This window comes from Dendropsophus ebraccatus, chromosome 5, assembly GCF_027789765.1.
Source record: "Dendropsophus ebraccatus isolate aDenEbr1 chromosome 5, aDenEbr1.pat, whole genome shotgun sequence".
In the NCBI taxonomy this organism is placed as follows: domain Eukaryota; kingdom Metazoa; phylum Chordata; class Amphibia; order Anura; family Hylidae; genus Dendropsophus; species Dendropsophus ebraccatus.
In genome coordinates, this window is record NC_091458.1 from 137046640 (window position 1) to 137067592 (window position 20953).

Consider the following 20953-nt stretch of genomic DNA (forward strand, 5'->3'; position numbering starts at 1 on the left):
GATGCCACAGGCTGCAGCCGGTCCCGGCCTTTCTTTGCGCAAGAACCCCGTTCCCTTTGGAAGCCCGCCACCCCCAATATGGCTTCTCTGGCCTGTGATACTGCTGGCGCCCACCAGAGGGCTCTGTGACTCCAGCGCTAGGCCGGCGCACCTGTGACCCGGATATAAAAGCCGCGCTTCCAGCTCCTGACGGTCTCTCTTGTACTCGCTGCCGAGCAGGGTGCCGGCTACGAGCTACTGTCCTGAGGGCGACCGGGGCGCAAAGCTCTATAGACGTATAAACAGGAGGGGGAACCACGGGACACACACTGCTCGGTACACGGCTCGTAAGACAGGAACCCCCCGGTCTCTCCACGGATGCTCAGCCGGTCAGCACTTAGTGAAATCCCCATAGTGACCCCTATACCTCGCTCCTAGCAGGCGCTGCCCTTGTCCATAAGCAGAGCGCTGCCCCTCACCGGTCCCTGCCCGGTCCCTGCACCTGTTGCTGTACAGACGCCTTAATAAGCCGCTACTTCTCCTGTGGAGACCCTCCTCCTCCTCGGGTGTGAGATCTGCCTGGGTGATGCACACAGCCACCAGCAGTTACCCCATGGCCTCCCTCTATGTGGGGGACCTCCACCCGGACGTCACAGAAGCCATGCTCTATGAGAAGTTCAGCCCTGCCGGGCCGGTGCTGTCTATCCGGGTGTGCAGGGACATGATCACCCGCCGCTCCCTGGGCTATGCTTATGTCAACTTCCAGCAGCCTGCAGACGGTGAGTGACAGCTGGGACAGCTAGATTCTAGGTCCATACATCTCACTGCTATTGTGGCATGTTATACATGAGAACAAGTCACAGGTGTCACACTCAGGCCCGCCAGCTGGTACAAAACTACAGGCTTTGGCTGTCCAGGCATGATGGGAATTGTAGTTTTGTACCAGCTGGCGGGCCTGAGCTTGACCCCCCCCCCCCTATACAGCATGTTTTCTAATGTCTCTTGCTCTTTTTGGATAGCTCTGAGGTGCGCATTATCGATCAGCAACTTAATCGTACATCCAGTGCTTCTACATATACGCTCCAAAACTCAAAATGCAGACAAGGCACTGCTAAAAAAACAACAACCTCAACATTATCACAATATGAAAAGATCTTAGTTAAAAAAAAAAAAAAAAAACAAGAAAAAACAAACAGAAAGAAAGCAATGGGGTGGGGGCTGCCGGTGGACACTCCATCATACTCTTACTTTGGTAATATACCTTTGTTACTTTGTTGGAACTTTATATTTATCGCTTTTGTATTATATTATATATAGGTGTGCTTATGTCTTTTTTTGGATAAAGTATCTCTTTATCTGTGGTCCACCTGCTGTACCCCCTGCTTGTATGTTCGTGTCGTTTTGTTCTTAACATCTTTCCAGTCGTGATTCATTGCTTCCGGTTTCTGTTTTTCCATGTGTTTTTTTTAACTAATAAAGATCTTTTCATATTGTGATAATTTTGAGGTTCAGTTTATCGGTTTGTTAGTTCCTGACTAGAACCCGATAGATGTGCTTCAATATGTAAACACTTAGTCCCTCTTCTTTAGCATGAGACAACTAATGTCATAGATTGAGGGCAATCTGTCTAGCTTAAAGTGACTGTACCACCAGGCTCAGGCTGAAGCACTGGAGGCAGGCCGACCCACCCTTAGTGGGAAGAAACTCCAGCCCCTCCGTGACGTGGCTCCATTAGAATCAATGGAACCCTATCATAGTGGGAGGAAACCCCCGCCCCTCTAAGGGTGGGTCGGCCTGCCTCCAGTGCTTAGCCTGGGCCTGGTGGTACAGTCACTTTAATTTTGGTGTAAAAAGGATCTACTAAAAAATTAACATAAAGAAACAATGATTCCTAGAGTGCTCAAACTGAATTAGCATGAAAGATACACAGAAAGGACTACAAATGAAGGCATGCCAAATACATCGGCGGCACTTCCAGTAACAAATAAGGATATAAAGAATAAATCAAAGTGAAATAAATCTACTTTATTGGGACAAAACAAGTGGGACAGACAAGATAAAAACACTTAAAATGCACAAACAAAACCAAACACTAAGTAATATAATATAAAGTAAACCAAACACTAAGTAATATAAAGTGAAATAGACACAAGTACAAGAATGGTGCATGATAAGTGAAAAAAGCTGAGGCTTAAAGTGACTGTACCACCAGGCCCAGGCTGAAGCACTGGAGGTGGGCTGACCCACCCTTAGTGGGAGGAAACCCTAGCCCCTCTATGATAGGGTTCCATTGATTCTAATGGGGTCACGTCATGGAGGGGCTGGGGTTTCTTCCCACTGGGGGTGCGTCGGCCCACCTCCAGTGCTTCAGCCTGGGCCTGGTGGTACAGTCACTTTAAAGGAGTATATATCACCAGATAAGAGGATCCATATCGGCGTCCACAGAACCCCACGCGGGACTTTCTCAAGGGTCAATATACACTCCGTGATATATCAGGTAACACTATTAGTAATGGTGTCAGTCCAGATTCTTCTATTGCTTTCCAATATGGGAAATGTCCGTGGTGTATACTGGGAGCGCGGCATGGCTGCCACCAGTTACGTCGTTCCAAGATGGATCTATGTGACCTTACAAGGTATCTCAAGAGGATCAACAGTCTATCCTATGCGTTTCAGTGTAAACCTTACGCCTTTGTCAGGGATGTGGGCATATTCCCCTTGTGCTCCATTTAGGTGTATCCTCAAACCGCTTCTCAGTCATCTCCCCATTGGATTCTTTGGCGTTGATGCAGGTTCGTTACAATTTCAACTTCCTCCGTACTGCTGCGGAGGAAGGGGGGATTGCAATACTCAGGTGAAAGTGCAATTGTAGGTGAAATTGTTACGAATCTGCTGAAATTGTAACGAATCTGCATCAACAGCAAAGAATCCAATAAGGAGATGACTGAGAGGCGGTCCGAGGATACACCTAAAAGGAGCACAAGAGAAACATGCCCACATCCCTGACAAAGACGTATGGTTTACACTGGATTAGACTTTTGATCCTCTTGAGATACCCTGTGACGTCACATAGATCTATCTCAAGAGGATCAAAAGTCTAACTACGCGTTTCAGTGTAATCCATACGCCTTCGTCAGGGATGTGGGCATATTCCTTTTATGTGTATCCTCGGACCGCCTCAGTCATCTCCCCATTGGATTCTTTGCCGTTGATGCAGATTCGTTACAATTGCGCTGTCACAATCACCTGTCTGAGTCTATTGCAATCCCCCCTTCCTTGCTATAGACTCATAGACAGGTGAAAGTGCAATTGTAACAAACCCGCAGCAGTACAGAGGAAGGTGAATTTGTAACGAACCTGCATCAACTGCAAAGAATCCAATGGGGAGATGACTGAGAGGCGGTCCGAGGATACACATAAAAGGCGCAAAAAAGGAATATGTCCACACCCCTGACGAAGGCGTAAGGATTACACTGAAGTGCGTAGGATGGACTTTTGATCCTCTTGTGACTCCATAGAGATACCTTGTCACGTCACATAGATCTATCTTGGAACGCCGTAACTGATTGAAGTCGTGCTGCCGGCCGGGGCGCGCTCCCAGTATACAACACGGACATTTCCCATATTGGAAAGCAATAGAATAATCTGGACTGACACCATTACTAATAGTAAGTGTTACCTGATATATCGTCACAGAGCGTATATGTGGAAGTGCTGGATGCACAATTAGTCACTGGAGATTTAACTTGTATTAAGGGGAGGGGACTCTTCTTTACATCCATAGCAGAACGTTACCCACTGCCGCTGAATAGGAATACATAATATATACAAGTTTTGAGCACACTCAAGTTTGTATGAGCTCTGAATTTTATTACTGGTGGCTGAATAAGTTGGATGCAGTCCTGCGGAGTCCTGGAAAATGTGGATATATCCTATGGTTGTATTCATGTTTGGCCATGTTCACACTACGCTTTAAAAAACAGGTGTCCGCTTTTTTTATGTAAGAAGATGTGTTTTTGCCGCTATGTGATTGGCTTCATTAGAATCCATTGAAGTCAAAGGAATGATGGACAGCCAGTGTAGAGTGTATTAAATAACGGACGTTGTCTGCATGGACGTCAAAATAATGATCATGACAATTATTTTCGGACGTCTGTTGCAAACAGCGGACTTTATTTTTTTTAGTTCAGTTTTTCTTTTTTCACCGTCCTTTCGCTGTTTTTACCATTAAATTCAATAGTCTTGTTTTTATTAAAGATACAACCAAAGGCCAATCGTTCCACCTGAACTAGAATAATGTACCAACAGCCGCCATTGCACTGGCGGGGCGGCCAAACATCGAAACGACTGTTTTTTTCTTTTCAGAAACTGGGGGAATAAAAAGTTGTGTGAATGCCTTTCCAGGCAGACTCAGGGTCCTATTAGTCAAAGTGACTTTTTCCTCTTCTCCAATTAAAGATAAACAGTTGCAAAAACGCTTGTTTGCAGCTCGCACCTGATCTCGGACTGTGGCGAGATCCTTATAACCTTTTTGCATGATAATCCTCCCATGTAAAAAGGCCCTTAGGGCTGCATCCATCTTCACCACTGTTATTCAGATGCAGAGCGTTCAGGTTCGCTCATCTCTAGTCTGTGTTATCATATCCAGCATGAAAACAAACAACTTACATCTCTATGGTCTCCATTTAGTTACTGGGGTCTGTTATGTTGTATGCGTCGGGAGATTTCCGGGTGCAGATGTTATGTTAGGGATAATCAGTTCTCAGAATGGGCTGTGACTTATTACTTGGATGTTCCCCATACACGATGGGTCAGCAGTGTGGTCAGAGCAGCTATGCTGTGGTTAGCGTGTGATATTTGGTAACTACTTGGGTGTTTTCTCCACCGCCGGGACATGTGGACTAGAGATGAGCGCAACCCAAGTGTGCTCCAGTCTGAGGGCTCTGTTTTTTTTTGTTTTTTTTTTCAAATGTTTTTATAAAATTTTTAAAGGGTAATCAGTGGGTGAGGGGATGGGGTAGGGGAGAGTGGCAAAGAATAGCTACATAAAACAGGTATCCTTTCAGGTTTTATATTAAAACCCGGACAACACGGTGACAAAGACCTTGTCCAGTTACAGTGAGAAAGACCTTGTCCAATCCTCGGATATTATCAGAGATACGGAACACTAAATGTTAACATGCCCAAAGATGTTCCTCTTTGGCGGTTTCTCACCTGGGAAGGCAAACATGTACAAATATAAACCAGTGAAGTAACTAGTAAAAACCTAAATAAGTGCAGGCAACTTAGTGTGGGAACAGCAGCCGGGGCTTCCACCCAGTCCATTCTAAAGAGAAAAGTTAGTTTCTGCAAAAACAGCTGCAGGGATGATTGGGGGGGGGGGGGGTATGATTCAGCATTTTAACATCAGTTTCTGAAAGTTGGATGCAGCCCTAAAGAGTCCTGGAAAACACAGATCCAGCCATTGGCCATATCCATGTTATCCAGACAGCATTAGGGCTGCATCCAACTTCGGCCACTGACGTTCAAATGCCGCACCATCAGACTTGAGCATGCTCACATTGCACTAATCTCTACCCTTAAAACTTGCAAGAATCTTATGTAAAACCTGTAATGTGTATCCATGCAGCTTGGTCATTTTCCCTCTATTATTTCTACATGAAAAATACATGGCAGTTCTGCTACCATTTTCCTGCATTTGTATCCATCTGCAGGTAAAGCGCCATGACTGCCATCTTCCTCATGGGGCTCCAAGTCAATAAGTTGGTTTGCAGGCCCTGACTGACAGATCTCTCTGTATCCTAATGAAATGCAGGTTATCGCTATTGTCTGCTGCTGCCTGTCATGGCGGCTGATCTCTATTTACACACACACTAAACATATGGCTGCTGTATGCTTTCCCCCATTGTAAAGAGATGGGTGTAGTGTTTGTATGCAATAAAGGTATATACCACACATGTGACCTCACAACCTAATGTGTATAAGCAGCTTGGTCACAGTGTTCCATAGAGCCTTGGATAGTGTTCCTGTATTCTCTCTCTCCTTGATATGTGTGCAGTGTTAGGTGGTGTCACCGCCATCATGTAAATCTGCCGGACTATAAATAAACTCCCACATTCCAGTTGCTGCTTCTGCTGGAAGCGCGGTGCCCATTGCCTGACCCCAGTACATGTGTCCCAGTTACTGCCGGAATAACATTACAGGGGCTAACCACGGCAGCAGTCTGCCTCCCCCTTACAGTATTGTATTGCTGCAGCCAGATGTTTAGTACCCGTGAATTTAGATATGTTTTTCCCATTAATGCTGGTTTTAAAGGGGTTCCCCAGCGTTACATAAACATGACCACTTCCTTCCAGAGACAGCCCCACTCTTGTCTCCAGCTTGGACGGGTTTTGCTGCTCAGTTCTATTGAAGTGAATGGAGCTTAATTGCAAACCGCGCCTGAATTGGAGACAAGAGTTGTGTTGTCTCTGAAAGAAAGTGGCCGTGTTTTTGTAGCACTGAGTAACCCTTTTAAGGGTACATTCACATGTTCAATAGTGTCAGCTCACCCAGCCATTTTACTGTTACGCACGGATCCACCTTCGCATGCGCCCTTGCTCACAGGTCCGAAACGCGTCATCAGAGACTAAGAAGAGTGTACCACGATGGTGTGTTTGTCCTGACTTATAATGAATTTTCAATAAAGCAAAAGCATCTATTTTACTGCACAAGCTGGATAGTTTTTCCTTATTCTTACATTCACATGTACAGGATGTGCAAACAGGAGGGACCCCGGGGTCTAGCTTTTTGAGATCCAGAGTGTCTTTTTTTTTCCTCTCTTTTCCCCGCTCTTCTATGATCATTCAGGGATCCTCTGCTCTGTTCTGCAGTTATGGCTGTTTTTGTTGTATGCTAATTAGCTTGTCTGGTGCCCTGGAGGGGGGCCCAGTGCACTGATATCTCCTCCCATCACTGTCATAGTGTCCCACATGAAATGAGGTGCAACAGCAAGAAGAGGAGATGCCGGAGCATCGGGAATGCTGGGCCCGCCTCCAGTGCATCAGGAATGCTGGGCCCGCCTCCAGTGCATCAGGAATGCTGGGCCCGCCTCCAGTGCATCGGGAATGCTGGGCCCGCCTCCAGTGCATCAGGAATGCTGGGCCCGCCTCCAGTGCATCAGGAATGCTGGGCCCGCCTCCAGTGCATCAGGAATGCTGGGCCCGCCTCCAGTGCATCAGGAATGCTGGGCCCGCCTCCAGTGCATCAGGTAAGCTAATTAGCATATAATGAAATATGGCCAGAATTGCAGTACAGGGCAGCGGATCTCCAGATGATCAGCACCACTGGAATCAGCGTGGCAGCGCGATCAGTAAGCATAGAACCTTTTATAAGCATTTTTCCTGATCACACTTACCGGATCTGCATCGTATTTTCTGCTTCTGATCCGCAGCAGGTTTCATTCAAATAACTGAACACAGCATCAGATCTGCTGCAGATTTGCTGCGGATCCTGTAGGTGTGAACGCACCCTAAAGGGGAATTACGGGCTGGGCTGACTTTTGGCAGAGTGTCGGGGAGGATGTAAAAAGTAACATGCTCTCTTATCCCGCTCCAGCTCTGATGCTGGTATACCATAGTTTTAGTCCCAGACGCTTCTTGTTCTGAGAGGGGACCTGGGGCATGACGTGTCAGTGGCCGTAGCGGGCTCCCATCTGGGTTCTTGACTGTCTGAGTGGGCCTGACACGTCACGTCCTAGGTCCCCACTTAGAACAAGAAGTGTCTGGGACTGAAATTGTGGTATACCGGCATCAGCGCTGGAGTGGGACGTAAGAGCATGTTACTACTTTCATCCTCCCCTGCTTGTTGTTGTTCAATACATATACCTGATACTTTAGTTTAATACGTTGTTTCCTCACTTTGCAACTAACTGTACTTAGTTCTTTCATTGTGACCAGTTGCAATTTAATTTTTGCCCTTTGTCTATTTCTGTGCCTAATAGTGATCACTCTAGAAATCTTTATTCTTGTTTTTGTTGAATGTTTGCAGCGGAGCGAGCTCTCGACACCATGAACTTTGATGTGATCAAAGGGAAACCTATCCGGATTATGTGGTCCCAGCGTGACCCATCTCTTAGGAAATCCGGAGTGGGCAATGTTTTCATTAAGAATCTGGACAAATCTATTGACAACAAAGCACTTTATGACACTTTTTCAGCATTTGGCAACATTCTTTCCTGTAAGGTATGTGTAACTCCTCCTTGTATAACGTAGTATTTTATTTCTTTTTCAGCCTAGAATAAGTTTTTGGTGGGTGTCTCCTACAGGTGGTGTGTGATGAGAATGGCTCCAAGGGATACGCTTTTGTGCACTTTGAGACACAAGATGCTGCGGATAGAGCCATAGAGAAGATGAATGGCATGCTGCTCAACGACCGCAAAGTGTGAGGCACTGTATGAATAGGAATAGCTGGGTAGTAGTGAGAATGTGTGGTGAAATGAACTACGGAGGTGGGATTTGGCATAGGATGTATTGAATATTTCTGACTGTGCCAATTCTTCTGTCGTACCTCGGTTTTTGGGCCCCCAGTCCTGAAGGACAGTAATACCATGGTATTCGAACAAGAATTTACCTGGAATTAACGTTCAGAATTCAAACTTTTTGCAAACTTTTTTCAAGCGTGGATGGTGGGTTGTACCTGCTGAGTTTAGCACTGGCGAGGCTTCACGCACAGTACTGTATAAGACTGCTGGAGTGCATATACAGTACAGTAGTAGTACAGTCAGTGCACCACCATCTCCCATCCTGTACTGTATAAGACTGCTGGAGTGCATATACAGTACAGTAGTAGTACAGTCAGTGCACCACCATCTCCTGTACTGTATAAGACTGCTGGAGTGCATATACAGTACAGTAGTAGTACAGTCAGTGCACCACCATCTCCCATCCTGTACAGTGCTATATAAGACTGCTGGAGTGCATATACAGTACAGTAGTAGTACAGTCAGTGCACCACCATCTCCCATCCTGTACAGTGCTATATAAGACTGCTGGAGTGCATATACAGTACAGTAGCAGTGCAGTCAGTGCACCACCATCTCCCATCCTGTACTGTATAAGACTGCTGGAGTGCATATACAGTACAGTAGTTGTGCAGTCAGTGCACCACCATCTCCCATCCTGTACTGTATAAGACTGCTGGAGTGCATATACAGTACAGTAGTAGTAGAGTCAGTGCACCACCATCTCTTATCTGTTACAGTGCTAGGATGGGGGGGGGGATTCTATACAGTAAAGGATGAGCGAGGAGTTGGTGACTACTGTACTATAATTGCTGGTTTTGTTGAATGTTTCTTGTGTATAATGTACTATGCAGTATATAGAGCTGTTCCGTAATGTACTGTAGTGATTATACTGAGCACTTTTCAATGTAATAAATGATACTGTAGGTAATTATTGGTGGGTGCTGGAACCAATTATACACATTTACATAATTTCTGATGGGAAAATGCTGCTTGGCTCTCAGACTGCCCTCCAGAACCAATTAAGTTTGAGAACCGAGGTACCACTGTACTTGCAGATAGGAATGTGTAACATGGGCTAACCCTTTTTTATAGTAAAACCTAATATATATATATTTTGTTTGGTGCAGGTTTGTTGGTCGTTTTAAATGCCGAAGGGAGAGGGAAGCAGAACTTGGCGCTAAGGCGAAAGAATTCACAAATGTTTACATCAAGAACTTTGGGGAAGATATGGATGATGAACGACTGAAGGAGACATTCAGCAAATACGGTAACCGCGTGAAATCCCAATCCCGTCAAGTGACTACTTGCTTCTGGCTTAGTTGTGCCGTGGATAACGTCGTGAGCTCAATGGCTCCGCCCCATGCATGTGGGCTTCTGGTTTCACGCATATGCCGTGGTTAACCTAATCAGATCCGACTCTGCTCCCGCATGTGGGCGCCTGGTATCAAGCGTGTGCCGTGCACCTGCATGCTGTGACCCTGTGACCTCTGTGGTTAACTGGTGTCTCTTGGCTGCAGGGAAGACTCTGAGCGTTAAGGTGATGACTGACCCGAGTGGCAAGTCCAAAGGGTTTGGCTTTGTCAGCTTTGAAAAACATGAAGATGCCAATAAGGTAAGAGCTCCCCTGGAGGACCAGGCAGACAAAGAATGTCTGCAGGGGAGAGCCAGGTACAAGGGAGCTCTACAGAAAGAATTCACTCTGAAATGTGGGAAAGATAAAGTAATAATAATCTCTAACCGCCATCTCTTTAATAGGCCGTAGATGACATGAACGGGAGGGATGTCAACGGAAAGGTGATGTTTGTCGGCAGAGCGCAGAAAAAGGTTGAGCGCCAAGCTGAGCTGAAAAGGCGATTTGAACAGCTAAAGCAAGAGAGGATCAGTCGCTATCAGGTATACTTTTCATTTACTAGGTATCCAAATGTCAATGACGTTTGCAAATTCAAGTCACTCAGTGATGCCAAAAAGTTTCTGTAATAACCCTAAAAAATATTAACTCCAGCTAAGGATTTGTGTAAGGAGAGTGTTGCCTGCCCTTCATCAGCCCTCTTCATTTTTAAAGAAACAGCAGCCTGAAACAGCATGGAATAAACGTTAATGATTTTCATTTGTTTATAGGGAGTAAATTTGTATATTAAAAATCTGGATGACACAATCGATGATGAAAAGCTGAGAAAAGAGTTCTCTCCATTTGGATCAATCACAAGTGCCAAGGTGAGAGGGGAGCTTCTAAAGGGTCAGTGTGTGTGTGATTGTAACTTGAAGAGAATTGTAATACCGCATGCAACCCGAGGACAGGTGTGCCCCTGTATTTGGAAGAAAACAGCTATATTTTTCTAATTTTGGATAACCCCTTTAAAAAAGAATAAAAATAAATAAATATGCAGCTAGTGTTGGGACAGGTCATGTAGAGCAGTGATAATTGGTTTGGTTAGAACCATGTTTAGCTCCTTAAAGGGGTACCTATCCCTTTTTTTTTTCTCATTATGCACATACTAAACCAGTGTATATATGATGCAGCTAGTAATACCTAATTGTCCTAACATCTGGTTGTTCCTTGCTTTCAAATTCCTGGAATTTTCCTGGAAGATACGTGTTTTTCTGTGGGCACAATGTGGTGACCATCTCTGCCAGAACTTCCTATATAATGATGCTGCATAGACTGTTCCATACAAGCTCTCCGGGGAAGAGGGGGGCAGAAACTCCCATTACAGTTAATGATTGTGACACCACTATAATGGATTTGATGACCGTTCAGGTCCTGTGACTGTAAGCTTAGCCTCTTAGATTAGAGACCTATAGAGATAAGGATTATTACACTGTCCACCCAGCAGACAGAGATGGTACTGTCGCTGGCTGGCCATGTGATGCTGTGCTGATGCATCATGGGCTTGATAGCAGATTTGTAAGGGAAAGGATGCAGTTTGCTTCAAGGTCAAGATGGCGGATGATCAGGGGTCACATGTCCCAGATTGAAATGTCTGGGTACTGCAGCGCTGCGCTTAAACAGATGACTGCAGGAATTGTGAAGGCTAATGTGCGTTATATGGGCAACAATTACAGAAGTGCTTTATTTCTTTCAATCATAAACTACCCATAATAAATTTTTCTTGCTACAACCCTCCTGTTATTGAGATGTGGATTTATAGTTTGGCTGACAATTCAATTAATAGGCAAATGGGTGTGAGCTTAAAGAGAGCTGTAAAAGGCCTTTTACACAGGCCGATTTATAGTCAGTGCACGTTCCTAGAAGTGCTCATCTGGCTGATAAATCGGGAAAGCTTCTTTGGCCCTTTGTGCTGTAGAATAAAAGCATTTTTTATATGTTTTGGAAGCAGAGTTGGATATATGAAAGGTACCATGTGTCTCCTTGATCTAACAGTGTCAGCAGTTTGGAACGTGAACGGGGGTGTATACCAAGTGATGGTCGAGAATATAGTTGGGGGGGGGGGGGGGGTGTATTAGGCATACATACAGTACCTCAATGGTAAAGCATTCTCACCCCCTGAATGTATACTTAGCTGGTGTATGTCCTGCAGGAAGTGGTGTATTCTTTCCAGTCTGACAGTGCTCTCTGCTGCCACCTCTGTCCATGTCAGGAAATGTCCAGAGCAGTAGCAAATCCCCATAGAAAACTTCTCCTGCTCTCCAGACTGGAAGGAATACACCACATCCTGCAGGACATACAGCAGCTGATAAGTACTGGAAGACTGGAGATTTTTTTTAATAGAAGTAAATTACAAATCTCTGGCACTTTCTGGCACCAGTTGATTTGAAAGAAAACTTTTTTTTTTTTTTTTTTTGGTACGTAACCCCTTTAAGTTATAAACCCATGCATCTCTGAACTGGAGAGCAAAAAAACTGTAAAAGTGTATAATCGGGGCACCCAAAGTTATTAAATGATAGTAGTCCTCAAAGTAGAAGCATGATTTGGATTTTTTTTTTCCTTGAAAACAAATGTTTATTTTTACCAAGTATAAAATGCTGATTTCCATTGCACTGTTCTCATCCTGCCCCTGCTGTGTTGTGTAGGGGGAGGCTTTGCAGTGCTAGAAAAAAGCAGAGGATATCCAGACAGAGCATAGTATGCATTGCGCTCGGTCTCTACACCTCTTCTACAGGCAGCAGACACTTACATGTTTGGGATGTTGTAGTAAACATTTAGCATTCCACCTTAATTCATCATGTCTCTTCCAGGTAATGCTGGAGGATGGTCGTAGCAAAGGATTTGGATTTGTTTGCTTTTCTTCCCCAGAAGAAGCCACTAAAGCAGTCACTGAGATGAATGGAAGAATTGTAGGGTCAAAACCGCTCTATGTGGCGTTGGCTCAAAGAAAAGAAGAAAGGAAAGCTCACCTCACCAATCAGTATATGCAGCGTATAGCAGGAATGAGGGCTCTTCCCGCTAACACCCTCATCAACCAATTTCAGCCTGCTCCGGGAGGATACTTTGTGCCTGCTGTTCCTCAGGTGGGTGCACTGGCAATTTAAGATGGGGGTTTATAGCCACCAGAGGTGGTCGGGAATCTGAAAACAGTTATGGCATAGCTCAATAGAAGCTACACAAATTGCAGTTTATGTTTTTAAAATGTCTCTCAGATAATTTCCAATGTGATTTCCGGCATATTTGTAGATTGCTTCAGCTACGAAGGTGACTCCCTCAGATAAAATCGTGAAAATCTTGGGCACTTCTCCAGTCCACTACGTGTCAGGCTTGATCTATTACTAGTAACAGACGAGATGTGACATGTGGTAGCGGAGCTTAGCTAGTGCTATATGCTGGAGAGAGTCTATACCATGGGTAGGGATCCTTGGCTATCCAGCTGTTATAAAACTACAACTTCCATCATGCCTGGACAGCTAAAGCTTTGGCTGTGCACACTGAGGAATAGAAGAGGAAAGTTTCCTGCTTGAAATTCCTCACCTATTCAGCTCTGACAGAATTCAAGCCCCATTGACTTCTATAGGATTCCTCTAGCAGTCAATTCTTTGGGCGGAAAGCGGATCTGTGGCAGAAAATTCTGCTGTGTGAACAACAGAGCGGAAATCCCATTGAATGTAATAGGACATTGCTATGTTCATATTTTACTGAAGGAATTTCAAGCGGAAACTAAGAGCGGAATTCAGTTTCAAATTCCTCACCTATTCCTCAGTGTGCACATATGCTTGTAGTTTTGCAACAGATGAACAGCTGGAAACCAAGGTTCCATACCCCCCAGTCTCGACCATATCTGCAGCCTGTGTGCCTCCTTCAGTGTCCACACTGTGAATAAATGGTAAATCAGGCCTTTCCTGTCATCTGACTACCCATGATGTTTTGGACACTTGTACTATGTGTTCTTACTACTGTGTGTTTAGTCTCTTTCCTCAGTAGTCAATTTGACTCGTTGGCTTAATTAGAGTCTATGGAGCAATCAGTAACGCTTGACATTTCTGACTTGTCAAAAGTTGTCGCAAATAACCGTACGTTTTAATATGCTCCTTCAAATGTATATTAAAGCGGGTTATTTTCCAGGCACAAAACAGACCAACATACTATGCACCTAATCATATGGCCCAAGTACGCCCAGGCCCTCGGTGGCAGCAAGCAGGGCGCCCTCAAGGTGAGCTCTTTTGGAAGAACTGTTGTAGATCCTGTAGTTCCTCTTTTTGTGTACTGTATGTCCTAAGACTGTTCATTTGTTTTTAGGGTTTCAACCCATGCCAAATGCACTGCGCCAGAGCGGCCCACGTCAGTCACTACGCCATCTACCACCTTCAAGTACTCAGGGCACCCGTGGTATCCCCAACGTAGCCCAGAGAGTTGGTGAGGAAAAACTGCCGTGACCCTTGAACATTCTCTCTGCTTTGTATTCTAAAACCATAGTAAGGCCCCGTTCCCACTGAGGAAAGGTAGCGGAATTCAGCTACGGAATTGTCCGCCGCGGAATGCCGTTAGCCTCCCGCTCATAATGGGAGTCTATGGGAGGCGCGCGCTCCTGCCCTGTCCGTGCTGAAGAATGAACATGTTCATTCTTCAGCGCGTACAGAGCAGGAGCGCGCGCCTCCCATAGACTCCCATTATGAGCGGGAGGCTAACGGCATTCCGCGGCGGACAATTCTGTCGCGGATTTCCGCTTCCTTTCCTCACTGGGAACGGGGCCTAAAGGGGTTTTTCTATTCAGAGTAGATATGAGTGAAGCGGGCTTTGTTACTTTGTAACTTTCTACAAGTCTTGGTTCGGCTTCATACAAACCGTAACAAAGCCCACTTTGCTCATCTCTAATTAAGAGCCTTCTCACATGAACACAAAACTGGTCACTTTCTTTTACCAGCATGTGAACAGGTGGGAGTATTGGTCAGTAAACAGATTTTAGGTCTGTTTTGACCATTGGTGACTAACATTAAAGAGGTTATGTAGGATTGTAAAAAGCACAGCTACTATCTTGCAAAAACAGCACCATCTCTGTCATCAGGCTGTGTGTGGTATTGCAATTCAGCTCCATTCTTTCAATGGAACCAAGCTTCAAAATCCAAACTGAGGACGAGTGGTACTGTTTCTGGAACAATTGGCCTAGATAACCCCTTTAAGGTTTTTATTTTTATAAGCTTTGTTGTATTTAATTGCACAAATCTTCCCATGTTACGATGCCCGGCAGTACTATCTATAATGTGTAGAAGGTATGGAATGCACTGTAAACTCACCCTGTCCCTGCTACCTAGTGCAGGGGGAAGGTAAATATGTGCAGAAATAAATCCAGAGGAAATCCAGACATAGCATGGCTGACCTTGTGTTCTGTCTCTACACCTCTGTCACATGCGTACTTTGCAATTCCTTCCACCTCAGCAGCGTGGCTGCTATAGTGGATAATTGGGATCCTAGGAGACAGCAGGACACGTTCCCCAGTTTTTCAGGACCGTATATGTCTGCAAACCCCTCCCGCAACCTCTCACTGAAGCCCCCAATCCCCGCGCCCCCCCCCCCCCCAAAAGCCTGGCTCAATGTCTGTACATGTAACTGGGAACAAGGAGCAAGCAAGAGCTAACAGGTTGGCGCTTGCTTGCTCCGACATATCAGGCTGTCTAATACAGCCCTAAGATTCCTTTCTCGCCCTAGAACCGTATACAAAGCAAAATGTTTTTGTGTTTTTTTTTTTTTCCTTTTATGAACAGGGGTATCCTCTGCAACTCAGACATTGGGCCCACGACAACCAGTCTCGGCCCCACCTCCTCGGGCCGTGCCTCCGTACAAGTACACACGCTGCCCACTCCCTGGAGTTCAGCCTCTGCAGGTACTTGCTTTACTGTTGTGTGTTTATATAAATACAGTAGTCTGCAATGACCAGAATTGCTATTATGGCTATGTAAAAGTGTACAAAAGTTGTAGACTGTATACAGGGGTCTTCATATAATATTTATAGCAGGATAGGATTATCATTTTTTTTTTAGCTATAAAAATCATTTGAAACTTCCATTAACGAGGGAACACAGTACACTAGTACTACTTGTAGAGTAACCAAACACTTAGCAAGTGATTGAAGATATGCATTCCTATATGCAGTGATATCTCAACTTCTTTGTGTAATGAGGCCAGATATAGCCCTAGTCTTTAGTTGTGCCTGTTATAAGGTTCCCCATGTGAATAGGATGAATAAAGTAAATTTCAAGTCTGTTTACACCTTTTTTTTATACTGCACTTGTGTTTTAGTGCAGAAAGGCTCTCTGTATGTGTTTTTAGCATTTGATGTAATCTGTTCTTACTGCTATATAACTTACATGTAAATGTGGAAATTTCAAGAATATTTTCTCAAACAGAGCCTTAAAGGGGATATCCAGCTCTGCCAAACAATAGCTATTTGGTTACAAGAATGTGAAAAGAAACAATAAAGAACCTATACTTCTCTGCGCTCCCACAGTATCCTCCTTCATGTGTCCTGTATCCCCCCCCCCCCCAGCTATCCCACCTCCACTTCTGAGACGGACTCATCTTGGCCATAACAGCCTGCTCAGCCAGTCACTTGCCACTGGTGCTGTTTGTCAGTCATTGGCAGCGGGTGTCTGTCACATAGCAGCAGATGCCCTCTGTTTGTGGAGCAGGCTCAGCTGCTGAGCCCACGCCATATGCCCCCTCACAACCACTGAGGCACACACACGCTAAAATTATATATACACATACACTGTGGGTGGTTGTAAAGATGTTAAAGGCTAAAATGTGTAGGACTTTTAGCTTGCTTGTTCTAAAGCTGTAAAATGGGAAAATATTGTATCTTGAAAAGGGGAGCCGCCAGTTCAAATGTGAATAGATTGCCTGTCTTAAAGGAGAAGTCCGACCAAAATTAATTTTTGATATGTTGTTACTTATGAAAAGTTATACAAATTTCTAATGTACATTAATTATGGGAAATGCACATATAGGGCTATTTCCCTTAATTTAGTAGATCAGGAAGTGTTAGAATTCTCTCACATAGTGACGTCACGATGAAAGGTGTAATTCCTATGGAGTGTCCAGCAGGGGGCGCTCTATATGTAGAAGTCTATGGGACTTTATTGTTTCTATAGATGTCTATGTAAAGTAATGTAGTGTACAGTATGCTTTATTGAATGAATACATCTATGGAATACTTTGGGGAGCAAGTGTCCTTGCTCCCCAAAGTATTGCATAAATGTATTCATTCAGTACATGGATATCACAGTAAGCCCGCCGATCCGGACTATATACACTGAACTACTGCTCCCATCATCTGCTCATAGTATGAGCAGGTGATGGGAGCTGTAGCTGGGTTATGGCTATGATTTGCCTGCCGCCGCTGATGCCACTGCTTATGGCGCAGGGGGGAGCCGCTCAGTACACAGGAGCGCTTCCCCCTCCTCCTCCTTCCGGGATCCTGGGAATCTCCTCCCCCTTATCCCAGGGCTGACTCCCCGCCTGGCCGCTGCGCTCCCCCCACACATACCAGCTCCCGATGCATCCTGGTGTCTGCACTGATGCATCGGGAGCCGGTATGTGTGGGGGGAGAGCGGCGGCCAGGCGGAGTCAGCCCTGTGATAGGGGGGAGGTTCCCAGAATCCCGAAAGGAGGAGGAGGGGGAAGTGCTCCTGTGTACTGAGCAGCTTCACCCCTGCGCCCGGCGGCATAAGCAGTGGCATCAGCGGCGGCAGGCAAGTCATAGCCATAACCCAGCTACAGCTCCCATCACCTGCTCATACTATGAGCAGATGATGGGAGCAGTAGTTTAGTGTATATAGTCCAGATCGGCGGGCTTACTGTGATATCCTAATGTACTGAATGAATACATTTATGCAATACTTTGGGGAGCAAGGACACTTGCTCCCCAAAGTATTCCATAGATGTATTCATTCAATAAAGCATACTGTACACTACACTACATTACTTTACATAGACATCTATAGAAACAATAAAGTCCCATAGACTTCTACATATAGAGCGCCCCCTGCTGGACACTCTATAGGAATTACACCTTTCGTCGTGACGTCACTGGATCTGAGAGAATTCGAACACTTCCTGATCTACTAAATTAAGGGAAATAGCCATATATGTGCATTTCCCATAATTAATGTACATTAGAAATTTGTATAACTTTTCCTTTAATGTTTGAGTGCATCTGTAATGCTTGGGCAACTTTACATCAGTGAATTCATTAAATAGAGGCTATTCTAATTGAGCAGGGACTACAATTCCCATCATGCCTAGAGAGTCAGCTTTGCAACAGCTGGAGGGTCGAAGGTTCCCCATCACTGTAATATGGCTTCTGAATGGTACTTGATGGACATTGTGTGGTTTAGGTAACTCACCCTAACGGTCAAAAAAGGTAAAATGAAGCTTACCAAATGTTGCCAACATAACGTAGACATACTGTTAGGGTATATTCACATGTGCGGATCCGCCGGGAGTCTCATGTACGAAATCCGCAGCTAATCTGCAATACACGTATTCTTATTATTAATACTTGTATTGTGGATTAGCTGCGGATTTCGTGCGTGAGACTCCCGGCGGATCCCTAAATGTGGAGAGTTTCCAACTGAAAAATGCTAATTAACAGTTTTGGAATTCACACAAAAATATTGACCACTAATATAAGGTAGGTGTCATGAGAATCTTTAAGGGGTTAAATGACTATGTAGACATGGTGTACATATAGTTTTGTTTTTAGTAGTTTGTCAGGCAATAGGTCTGATTATTGAATGTAAAAAAAAAACCAAGCTGTTCTAGTGCCGCAAAGCTTAGAATACATCCAGATGCTTTTATTTTTTATTAGAACCCCCAGCCAGCTGTCCATGTACAGGGACAGGAGCCCCTCACAGCTTCAATGCTGGCCGCTGCCCCTCCTCAAGAACAGAAACAAATGCTGGGTGAGTCAGTTGTGGCCTAGTCTGGACATACAGCTTTTTTTATTTATTTTTTAAAGATTATTCTTATTATTTATTATTCTCATTATTATTATTATTCTTATTATTTATTATTATTCTCATTATGTATTATTATTGTCATTATTTATCTATTCTCATTATTATTCTCGTTATTATTCTCATTACAGAATGTAGAATATGACTATTAATTTAATAATTTGTTTTTTCTTTTAGGAGAACGTCTGTTCCCTCTGATCCAAGCCATGCACCCCTCGTTGGCGGGTAAAATAACAGGAATGCTGCTAGAAATTGATAACTCTGAGCTTCTTCACATGTTGGAGTCCCCAGAGTCTCTGCGCTCCAAGGTAAACTTCTCCTGAGTTTGCTGCGGTCAGAATTTCGTTAGTGTTTCATCTATGCTGTTTCTGAAACACTAAACGTATGTGGTTAAAAATGTGATTAGTGCAGAATTGACACACAGACAGCGTCCCTATTGAAAACAATGGTAAAAATACAAACAAGTAAAATGGCTAAATGAAACACTTCAAAAGAATAAATATGTAAAGCTGTGTTGTAACCCATCCGACCTGCCGCTCTTCTCATAGGTGGAAGAGGCTGTGGCAGTTTTACAAGCTCACCAGGCTAAGAAAGATGCTGCCCAGAAAGTGGGGATCGTTGCTGCTACCTCCTGAACCAGTGTTACCTGTGAGTATTTGATAGATTTAAAAACACTGGTTATATTAAAGAAGCACTCTGGGGGAAAAAAATGTATGTTTGCTCAAAAATTGCCACATCCGTGCTGTATGCAGTGACCCTATGAAGGGCAAAGCAAGCTGCAGACGTCCGGGAAAGACATACGGCAGTGGCGCTGTGCCCAGAAACCTATCACCCGTCTGGCTGCCCTTGTATCCTACCGGTATTACTGTACCTTCTCCTTTGCCTCTCAAATCTCACTGCCATCTGATGTTTTTTATAAATTTTTATGTGGTGTGCGTTGGAAGAGTCTTGGGAATGACGTGGAATTACGCCTGCCTCAGTGTGTCATATCACCTCAGTGGGAGAGCGCGTACTCCTCCGCTGTCGCCGCTCTCCGCTCAAAGTGACGTCACTTCTCTGAGCAGAGAGCGGCGGCAGCGGAGGAGCGCGTGCCCTCCCATTCACTCACAGCGGGACACTGAGCACGGCGGGATTCCGCTGTATTTTCTCAGTTTGGAAATACCCTTATGTATATCACAAACTATTGTATTCTATTGTCAAATTATATTTTAACTGGAAAAGTTGGGGGCCCTCTTATACACCCAGTCGCCTTTTAAGCCGGAAAATACGGGTATGTATATGGTACTATGTGGATGTGGAGTTGCAATGCTGTAAATTGATCATTATTCTGTATTATTTTTTTTGTACCAGTAAGTAGAGTAGATACTTTCTGCAGATGTAGTCTGACCACTTCCTAATGCTTTTCTTTTTAATTGCAGGAAATACAGAAGCCAAATGTGTGAGTTTGGAAAGTTGCTGCCAAGAATCTCGTCTCGTCCACATGCTGCTTATCTCACCAGAGATGCCATCTGTTTGTAAAACATGGGGTCTATGCACTATGTCGCTTTACTGCTCTTAGGATGAGAGAACACCCCCAGGATTCTTCTGCAGAACTTTTCCCCCTAAATTGCAAAAGATTTTTGTTTTTTGCAGTTTCAGTTTGAATAAATTTGAACGTGAGATCCAAACCGTTTTCTCAATGAAATAATAAAAGGTATTGAGTCCATTGTATTTGCTTCTGTGATCTGTATAAGTGCTATAGCCTGCCCCATCCCCCTTTCATCTGTAGATCAAATAGAAGTCCGGTACACGCTGCTGCATAAATCAATGATGCACTGGAGCCATCCATGCCCCCATACTGACAGCTAGGCCAGCTCTGAGCTGAAGTAAATTGCAACAACAATTTACACCTGCATGCAGATGTAAATTTAGATGTGATGTGTGAGCAGTCCACACCTCTACACAGAGCTATGACCACCATGCTGCCCCCCTCTCTGCCTTCCAAAGGGTACTATTACACGGAACAAGAATCAGCCCTATCTGGCCGATTATCGTTCCGTGTAATAAACACAAAGATCAGCCAATGAC

The 20953-nt window shown here is 44.6% G+C and overlaps 1 protein-coding gene and 2 non-coding genes across 5 annotated transcripts; all 3 read left to right on the plus strand.

The window, feature by feature from the left end:
• The first annotated feature begins 201 nt into the window (after positions 1 to 201).
• Positions 202 to 20591, plus strand: PABPC4 (poly(A) binding protein cytoplasmic 4). Of its 3 annotated transcripts, XM_069971415.1 has the most exons (15): positions 202 to 758; positions 8008 to 8201; positions 8285 to 8400; positions 9610 to 9749; positions 10000 to 10094; positions 10238 to 10375; positions 10601 to 10696; positions 12680 to 12952; positions 13998 to 14085; positions 14172 to 14288; positions 15635 to 15753; positions 18739 to 18832; positions 19064 to 19194; positions 19435 to 19534; positions 20305 to 20591. In XM_069971415.1, exons 1-14 carry the CDS (start codon positions 566 to 568, stop codon positions 19519 to 19521), a joined length of 1881 nt encoding a protein of 626 aa, XP_069827516.1. In that variant the 5' UTR covers positions 202 to 565; the 3' UTR covers positions 19522 to 19534; positions 20305 to 20591. The 3 variants fall into 3 exon arrangements, with proteins under 3 accessions (XP_069827516.1, XP_069827518.1, XP_069827519.1); XM_069971417.1 differs by lacking the exons at positions 13998 to 14085; positions 14172 to 14288; positions 15635 to 15753; ... (2 more) ...; positions 19435 to 19534; positions 20305 to 20591 and having other exon boundaries at positions 12738 to 12852; XM_069971418.1 differs by lacking the exons at positions 10000 to 10094; positions 10601 to 10696; positions 12680 to 12952; ... (5 more) ...; positions 19435 to 19534; positions 20305 to 20591 and having other exon boundaries at positions 10238 to 10331.
• LOC138794261 (small nucleolar RNA SNORA55) lies at positions 12479 to 12605 on the plus strand. The gene has a single exon (XR_011363416.1). It is a non-coding gene; the product is annotated as a small nucleolar RNA SNORA55 (small nucleolar RNA).
• On the plus strand, positions 15152 to 15282 carry LOC138794262 (small nucleolar RNA SNORA55). Its single transcript, XR_011363417.1, has one exon. It is a non-coding gene; the product is annotated as a small nucleolar RNA SNORA55 (small nucleolar RNA).
• Positions 20592 to 20953: the final 362 nt, after the last annotated feature.